The 9915-nt window shown below is 37.2% G+C and overlaps 1 protein-coding gene across 1 annotated transcript; it reads right to left on the bottom strand.

Moving 5' to 3' along the window:
• Positions 1 to 1780: 1780 nt before the first annotated feature.
• Positions 1781 to 7541, bottom strand: LOC127252541 (uncharacterized). The gene is made up of 5 exons (XM_051276757.1): positions 5710 to 7541; positions 3428 to 3612; positions 3168 to 3338; positions 2628 to 3080; positions 1781 to 2516 (listed from the first exon to the last, which is right to left on the bottom strand). The coding sequence occupies exons 1-5, from the start codon at positions 7196 to 7198 to the stop codon at positions 2064 to 2066; spliced, it is 2751 nt and encodes a 916-aa protein (XP_051132714.1). The 5' UTR covers positions 7199 to 7541; the 3' UTR covers positions 1781 to 2063.
• Between the last annotated feature and the right edge of the window lie 2374 nt (positions 7542 to 9915).

Here is a 9915-nt window from a genome sequence, read left to right as displayed (position 1 = left end):
GTTTTTCTAAGCATTGAAGCAACCGACTTGCTTTCTTTTCCACGTTGTGACGGCATCGATGGAAAATTTAGAACAGATTGCGAACGCTTCCTCTTGCTCAAAGTACCCGAGCTAGGATAAGAAACTGAGTCGTGCGATACCCCTTGCCTTCCAAGCAAGTGTTGTTTCAATCGTTTTATTCCCGATTGTACTTGCTTATGGCAAAGGGAAGATTCTACCAAATCTCTATTTTTCAAGTCCGGCCAAAAAGTATATTTCCAACCCGAATCATTTGACTTAGATTTTCTTTTGGAATCTTTGGATGGATCTATCGTTGACGCTTCACTTTCGGCCATAGCAAATTTAATCCCATAAATATTTATATATCAATATGTCAAAATAATACAAAATAAATAAAAAACTTGTTTTATAAAATGAAAAATTATAGAAAATATGTTGCAAAATAAAAATAAATAATATTATTATATTAACAAATAATATATATATAAATAATTAACTAAATATTATTAAAAATCTAGCTATATATATTAAAAAACTAATAATAGAATAATAATATAAAAATAAATAAAAAAATAAAGCATATGCAGCAATTTCAATCAATTGTGTGCATAAAAGATCAAAATTGAGATTCCACCGAGAAATCAAAATTAATTAAGATTCCACTCACTGGAGCGCGGCTTCAGCGACTGGTGCGGCGTTGGTGGACTGGAGCGGCTTCGGCAGACTGGAGCGGAGGGGAAGATTCGCAGAAACACAACAGCGACGCAACAAAACAGAGAATATCCTTATATTCAGACCGGTTCAGTCCGGTTTAAGTAGATTTAAGGGTAGAATCGGGTTAGGGCTTGATTTCGGGTTTAGGGCCACACGCCGCGACGTCGCCAGACCGCCTTATGTCACAAGGCAGGGCGGTGACGCCTGGCGCTCCCCGAAGAGTGTAAGAACGCCGTGGTCCATGGCGACGCCGTGACAACCATGCTAAGAATATTCTAATCCAACTTTCTAACGAGAAAATAGAAAAATTCAACACTTCTAGAACCCATTTTCAAACAACATGAAAACTATCACATGGAATCAACAGATAGGTCTAAAATATATATCATATTGTTTAACTAGTATTCATTTCTCTTCCCGAAGAAGAACTAATATGTGATCCCGTAAGAGGTGGTCTGGTGATGTGAGGAATAAACTTGTCACTGTCCGACACCTTCAAAATGATTTATGGACAATTTTTTATATTTCAAAACCTCAAAAATAAACCCAAAGTAATTTTAGCCAAAAAAAAAAAAAAAAAAAAAAGAAGAGAAGATTATCTAAAAATCTTCTGGTAATTATTTACACGGGTATTATATGGATTGTCCAAATTCAATCTCAGTTATGAATCTCTATGTATATAATATAAAGAAACTATAATAAGTTCTTCCATGTGTCAAATGAACAATTGCATTAATATTATAAAATGCAAACATTTGACCAATACGATTCTCATTCTTATAATAATAATAATAATAATAATAATAATAATAATAATAGATTCTCATATATAAACGAGCATGGGCAATATCTACACCTCATGCATAGGAAAAGCAAATAAATCAGGAAACAAGATAGTTTCTCACAGAATAAAAGGAAAGAATGGTCAGGCTGAGAATGGTGGAGGAGAGAGACAGAATCAACTAAAGAAAGAATGAGAAAATGTTAGTCATGTAAAATCTGGTATAAATTGAATTTTAAGCAGTGAACCAATAAAGGCCATAAACCATATCTATGAAATGAGAAATTGTTAAAAGGCTAAACATTACACAAGTACATTAAAATCCATAAACATAGGGACAAAAAGAATCAAGAAAGGGCTTACAAAATTTCACTTAATATTTCCTGATTCTGGAGAGCATCCCTGAAAGACAATCAATCGGGAACTATGCAACAACCGAAAAACGAAAGCACTAACCTTGAATGAGCGGTAACAGCCCCATGGTAACCTCAAGAAATGGTAATGATCTGACCACAAATATGGTAAATTCTAACGAGTACGAAGGATTAAGGCTGGAGACTTTAATACTTTATGCACCTCGTCGCATTCGCTTGATACGCTCCAATGCACCCAATTGCCCATCACTCTCTTTGCTTTCTGAACCAGTTGGCTCACCACCAGCTTCTGAATCTTTATCCACCTCTTCTTCTCTTTTTCGTGTCAGACCTCCAAACACGGCTGTTGGAACATCTTTTTGTGCTATCTGAACATTGCCCTCATCTTCAGAGTCACTGTCTTCGGGAAGCTCAATATCCTCCTTATTTCTCTTGACTTCTCCTCCATCCTGCAAGCCCGCACTCACAAATCCCAAACGCCTATCAGCATCTTTTGATGTAGGATTGTCTTGGTTAGGAAGTAATTGCTTTTCGAGGGCAGCCATTTCATCCTCTTCCACACCAGCTTTCTTTAGGACATCCTTAGCTTCCTCAAGGGTCTGCAACTGATCCTTTTGCATCAAATACTCTGGGAGAATAAAGTGGGTCTGTAAAAATACAAAAACAGATTGGTCAGGCTGATGGAAAATGGCCAATATATGTCTGATAAACAAAATTAAAAACTAAGTTTTACGAGAAGAGGTAACTAGGTATATTACCTGGCTGTAACTTGCAGAAACACTCCGTTTAACTCGGAGCATCTCTCTAAAAGTATCTTCATTTCCATGTTGCACCTCAAATTCATGCCACTTGTTCCAGAAGTCAGGATCAGATCTTGGATCAGCAAACTGCGACGCATGCTTATAAAGTGCCCGACTGCGATCAATTTCACCAAGGCTCTTCTCAAGTTCAGCATACTTTATACACATAAGTTTCACATCTTTGTCTGGCAGACCTGACTCTATAGCTTGTTCATAAATCTCTCTGGTTTTGGGTACACCAAATATTTCAGCAGCCCGAGCAATGTATATTTCATACATTCCTAATTTCTCCTGGGCGGGGACAGCCTTGGTTGCCTGACTGTATACCCGCATTGCTCTTTTAGCAAGACCAAAGTCTTCCTCGAGTTTTGCATATTGAAGATAAAGGGGTTTCACAGCTTCTGCAGGAGCCTGATAAAGGGAAGAATGTGGTTTTTATAAATAATTTACCACAGTAAATAATTATAGTTTAAGGAAACCATGCACTTAAAATCATACCATTTCAACAGCATGCTCAAATAACTCTCGAGCACGTTCCAGTTTAGATTTGCCATATCTCTTAACAAACTTAGAAAGATAAGTGACCCAGATATCTTTGACATGAGGATATTTAAAAATCTTCACACCCCTCTCATAAACCTTAAATGCATCTTCAAAGTACTTGTTATCCTGCATCAATAATACATAGCACATTATTTCAGTCAGCAAAATTTAAGAGTAAAGCAAGGGAAACCATGACCACATTACTTTCTACTTACTTCCAAAAGCATTGCATAATTTATTATAATTTGGGGGGTGGCTATTCTCAAGTCCAGTATTCTTTCATAAACTGCACGAGTCGACTCCAAACTACCCAGGCTTTCCTCCAAATCAACATAAAATGTCCAGAGCCTAAGGGATTTATGAAGCTTCATCTGCACTGGTTCATTGCCATCAGCAGCCACTACCAAACAAAAAAAAAAAATCATTAATAAATAAGCAGAAAACATTCTAGTCAATCAAAGCAATAACCACAAAGAGAGATGCCATGATTCAAAAGACACGAGAAAAAGAATTCCAAACTTAATCATCTCTACATAATTTGAGCTCTCCCCACCTAGTTCGGATAAGTTCACAAGCCAATTATCCAAATAAGTTCGACAAAATCAAACCAGCATCTCTTCAGTGAGATAGTTCTTCATAGCCACTTGAAGAGATATTTACAATGATCCACAGTTATTACCCCAAGGGAAAGTTTAGTATGCATGATTATGGTTGATATATTATTTATGCACTCTAATTACATATGTAATATGACTGATTAGGACCCATCTGCAAAGTTAGAAGCAGAATACCTCAGGGAGCAGTGTTTCAACATTATATTCGCATCTTCGACACATAATACAGATAATAGTAATTTACAACCCGAGAAAAAGAATGATAACTTGAACCTAAACGCATTCCAATCCAGCAGCACTTATATGATAATTTAAACAATGGATGGCAAAAAAGTCAAATTCAGACTGCTCCAAAGTATAAAATGAAAATGCAGCAAAGCTAAAACTTGATTAAAATTTCGGAAACCAAAGGGAGAAGAAGCTACAGCCTATAATGTGATCCAGTAATTCAAGGTACATAAAGGGATTGACTTGCAGCAGCAATCTCAGAACAAGCTACACTACCGCATCTTTTTGGGGAGATTGAAATCATATCCATATCATCAACATTAGTTTTGTAATACAGTAGTTCAACCTTTTTATGCTCCATCATGCAAGAAGCATGCATATTGTGTCAAAGATGTGATGGGAAGGGACAAAAACTGAGTTGCAAAACAGATGTATAGTTTGGCACTTTTTAAAATTTGAAACACCGAACTTAACTGATTGAAATTGGAAAATATACTAAAACAGATTAGATTATTAATAACAATCATCATCTAAAACTTTATCAACTATATGAGGCCCAGGTTAGCAGGAAAGGGAGAAAAAAAAAATAGTTGAAGGGCAGGATTTGTAAATCATATGCATAGTTGTCACAGTTAAACAGATATTTCCTAGGGCCATGGCACGGACTGTGCCATTTCAAAAAGTAGCATAGTAATTCATAGAAGAAAGGACATATATATGTGCTACTCATTAAGTTATAAAAATGTCTATTCTCAATTTAAAACAAAAATATCATATAAATTTCAATCACATGCATTTCTAATATCGCATTTTTGTTCAAACTGTCTATTATAGGAGATAGGATCCTACCACGAAGATCAAAGGGGAATTGTGAGAAAGGATAACTGGATTAGATTGAAATGCAGCATCAATTAATCATAGTAATTTCAACAATAGAAGAAAATATTCAATCCAATCATTAGATTAAATTATTACTTAAAGTTATTATTGAGTAATTGTAAAGGCAAAGAAGCATTTATCAGGTACTTATTGGGACTAAGGCCCTAAAAGATTAATGGGAATGATCATTTGATGGCAAGTGTAATTCAATCTGCTTCAGTAATCCAAAATCAAAGCATTTCTCGGGAGTACTACAAGATCAGTTCATTCTTCTTTCTCTGATAGATGATCAGAACCTCATCTAGGTTCGAATCCTACTATTATCCATCAAAATCAACACATGATTCGACTTGATAATACAATCTATCAACCCTAACCCTTCCAACTAAAATGGCTTAATACTTTGTTACTTGCAAGTGAACTTATCTATACTCAAAAGTTGGCTTTCCAGGCAGAAAATAAATAATCATCCATTTGTTTCACATAAGTAACTAGAAGGGCCAAATCATGTTCATCATAACCAGGCAATAATGAACAAGAAAGACAATATAAAGAATCAATCAATAACGGGTATTGATACTTTCAATCTGGACATGCACATCTCAATTTTAATGCGTTGGACAGATTTATGTTGAATGAGTAAGATTCAACTTTATGTTAAACAAATCTACAAGTCAGTTTATTTTGTTATCCAAACTACCACAAGTATCCTACAACAAAATAATCAGTAGATAGCAGATCAAAAAAAAGAAAGAAGTATAGGATAGACAGACTACCTCTCCTTTTAACCTCAACTGAAGGCTCTGCAGTGGCTCTCCGCATCAGTTCCAGGGCACCTTTAAAATTTTTGTGCCTGAGCTCCATCTCTGCCCATTCACACCAAATACTAGCTAGATGATCAACAGCCTTATAATTAACCTGAACAGCTTTATCAAGGATTACACGGGCATTCGCAACATCTTTATGGCTCTCGTATAGTTTAGCAAATGCCACCCACAAAGTATGTGGTTTCCCAACAGCTTTCATAGGGTCCACAGTCCTCACAGCCTCAGTGTACGTCAAAATTTGCCTTGTTGGATTCCCTTCAAAAAGCTTAACTCTCCTATGCCATTGATCTACGTTGTGAGGATTCTGCCTCAAAAGCACACTATTAGCTAATTCTGGTCTCCTATCCATCAGATACTCCAATCTTGCCAGCCTCAGATCCACATCCTTGTCGTCCTTCAACCAGAATTTGTCAATTCTCTTCCTTAACTTCTCAATATCCAACCGATCATCTACTTCTTCTTCTTCCTCCTCTTCCACCACCCCATTCTCCTCATCATCTTCATCCTCACTATCCTCTAATGATTCCATTTTAATGGATAGCATACTCTCCTCGAACTGTGAATATGCATCAAATATAACACTGAAATCTCTCACTGTAATCACTGTTGTCATCCCTTCCTCAAAAATATCCCTTGCCTTCTCCAACAAACCTCTCCTTATGTAGTAGTCAGCCAGTGAGGTCCATAGTCTCCCAACCTCATCCGTGAACTTCCTAATTCCTCCTCTTATTATAGCATCCACATTCAATCCAGAAATCTCACTGGCGTGTTGGGTCAGCAGATCACACAATTCCAACCACAACCTGTGCTTTGTCTTGCCCTTTATGGAGAAGAACTGATCATCATTCAATACCCCTGCTAGTCTCTCCGCTCCCTCCTGCCACAACTCTGAATTAATCAAAAACTCAATAAATTCCTCAATGTGACTTGGGTCATACTTCAAATACCTCCTGTACACTCTCAACGATGTCTCGATAGGAACACCCTTCTGAGACACGAATACCAAGTAATGCTCCCAGATGCGGTCATGCTGAGTGACCGGCAGGGCGCACAATGCCCTGTCGAAGGTGCGCCTTGTCTTAGTAATCAACTGCTGCTGAGTCAAGGACTGCAGATACATTGTCCATATCCGAGGCATCTTATGCATATAGGCGAGGGCTCGTTCGAATGTGTTGTTCAGCGTCTGAAACTGAGGATGACTAACAGGAAAATTCCTTACAATCTCCAAACGCTCCCGCAGATAGGCGTGCCACAGCTTGTAGCTCCCTGGCAAAGCTTTGAGCGCACGCTCGTAAATAATTGCCCTTTTCTTGAACGGAGCCCCGCTGCGGGCAATTAAGTATCGCCACCACAGCTTCATACTGTTGGGATTGCGGAGAACCTCTTCTTCGTAGAGGTAATCCTCTTCGCTCGGATATAGATCTTGCGAAATTGACATGATTCCCAGGATTTTACCGAACCAAGATTCTCCAAAACGGACTTGAACTCACGAAACTCAATCGACAGCCCCCAAAAAAAGAAAATGTGATGCAAGAGTATAAACCCTAGTCCCTAAAGAAAGGAAGTGAAGCAGCAAAGCAAGAACAAGTATTGGTAAAAGAGAAACCCTAATTTTGGGTAAAACAAGTGGGAGAAGAAGAAAGCTTCAAATTCAATACGTGAGGTGTTGTCTGAATCTCTGTATTTTGCATTGTTAACCTCGACTCGCTTTGTGCTCGGAGTGAACTTGATTGAATTTACGACGACGAGACGGTCGCGAAAAAACAAAAAACCGTGTATTATATTTACTCGTGGTAACTTGCTATGCACAGGAGATGTTATTAGTGCCTCGCTCCCATAAATGGAATCTTTATTATTATTACATAGTATTTCTTCTATCCCACCTATCATGTTCAAGTAATATTTAATTAATAATAATAATAAGTAATACTCCCTCCACTTTACTATAAATATAATTATCTAGATTAAGATGAAGATAAATTAAAATTTAAAAAAAATATAAATTTAAATTTTTAAAATAAGATTAAAGTGTATAATTCTTTTCAAAGTAAAATTTTATTAATTTTTTATATAATTAAAAAATTAGAATATTAAAATTATTGATGTGAACGTAACATTATGGAAATTGACTTAAAAATAACACTGTTATATACAATTATATATGTCTATTGTCACGCAGTCGTATACAATTAATTATAGACGCTCATATTGTTATACATCCGTGTTTAATCGTACATCGCGATATTCTCATACGGCCGTGTTCAATTGTACATCGCGACATTCTCATACGGCCGTGTTCAATCGTACACCGCCATATTTCTTTTTGTATTGATCTAATTTTTTTTGTTATTTTTTAAAAATATATATATTAATTTAGAATAGTTGATATAGTTAAAAATTAAATTGAAAAAAAAAATCAATATTAGTTTCAATATAACTAAAATATATCAATTTTGTCTTAATATATATAATACATCAATTTTAGTCTCATTATAAACAATTTTAACCAATTTTGGTATAACCGTTAAAAAATTAACGAAAATTATTGACGTTGACATAATTGGAGTGACGTGGCACCTAACATTGAAACAACACAGTCGTGTATAAATTATACATGTCCATGGTGTAGACAAAAAATTGTGTTATTTTTAATAAACCCAAAAATTTGTGCAAATTATATTTAATTTGGATTTAAAGCGGATCATATTCTCTAAATGGGTCTTTTGATTCTCTTTCCGGGTCGATTTGTTTTCCAATTTGGTTTTCAATAGTTTCTTTGATCCGAAGAGATTTGGTCTTCGATTTGACTTTGCCGAACTTTAGAGAGCTTTGGTCTCTGTACGGGCGATTTGATCATCGGCTTTGAATTTGATGTCCTATTTGGATGATCCAAGGCTTTGATCTTTGATTTGGCTTTGTCATCTTTTGGAAGTCTTTGGTCTCCGTATAGGCAATTTGATCATTAGCTTCGGATTTGATATCTTCTTTATACGATCAACGACTTTGATCTTTGGTTTGTCTTTTCCGCCTTTTGGAGAGCTTTGGTGTCCGTGTGGGCAATTTGATCATCGGCTTTGGATTTGATGTCTTCTTTAAACGATCCACAGCTTTGAGCTTTGGTTTGCTTTTTCCGTCTTCTGAAGAGCTTCGGTCTCCGTGTGAGCGATTCGATCGTCGGCTTTGGATTTGATGTTTTCTTTGGACGATTCGCGGATTGGTTTGTCTTTTCCGCCTTTTGGAGAGCTTCGGTCTCCGCATGGGCGATTCGATCATCAGCTTTTGATTTAATGTCTTCTTTGGACGATCCGTGGCTTTGATTTTTGATTTGGCTTTGCCACCTTTTGGAGGGCTTTGGTCTCCGTGCGGACAATTTGATCCTCAACTTTGGATTTGATGTCTTCTTTGGACGATCTGTGGCTTTGATCTTTGATTTAGCTTTGCCACCTTTGGAGGGCTTTGGTCTCCATGCGGACAATTTGATCCTCAACTTCGGATTTTGATGTCTTCTTTGGATGATACATGGCTTTGATCTTTGATTTGACTTTGCCACCTTTTGGAGGGTTTTGGTCTTCGTGCGGATGATTTGATCTTCAGTTTTGGATTTGATGTCTTCTTTGGACGATCCGTGGCTTTGATCTTCGATTTGGCTTTGCCACCTTTTGGAGGGCTTTGGCCTCTGTGTGGACGATTTGATCCTCAACTTTGGATTTGATATCTTCTTTGGACGATACGTGGCTTTGATCTTTGATTTGGCTTTGCCACCTTTTGGAGGGCTTTCATCTCCGTGTGGGTGATTCGATCGTCGACTTTGGATTTAATGTCTTCTTTGGACGATCTGCAGCTTTGATATTTGGTTTGGCTTTGCTGCCTTTTGGAGAGCTTTGGTCTCCGTGTGGGCGACTTGATCGTCGGGTTTGGATTTGATGTCTTCTTTGGACGATCCGCGGCTTTGATCTTTGATTTGCCTTTTCCGTCTTTTGAAGGACTTTGGTCTCCGTGTGGGCGATTTGATCATCGGTTTTGGATTTGATGTCTTATTTGGACGATCCACAGCTTTGATCTTTGGTTTAGCTTTGCCGCTTTTGGAGGACTTCAGTCTCCATGTGGGCGATTTGATCATCGACTTTGGATTTAATGTCTTCTTTTGATGATCCG

Source organism: Andrographis paniculata, unplaced genomic scaffold, assembly GCF_009805555.1.
Source record: "Andrographis paniculata isolate CXL003 unplaced genomic scaffold, ASM980555v1 Contig46END, whole genome shotgun sequence".
Lineage (NCBI taxonomy): Eukaryota > Viridiplantae > Streptophyta > Magnoliopsida > Lamiales > Acanthaceae > Andrographis > Andrographis paniculata.
The sequence above is the reverse complement of the archived record's forward strand: the minus strand, read 5'-3'. Positions and strand labels throughout refer to the sequence as shown.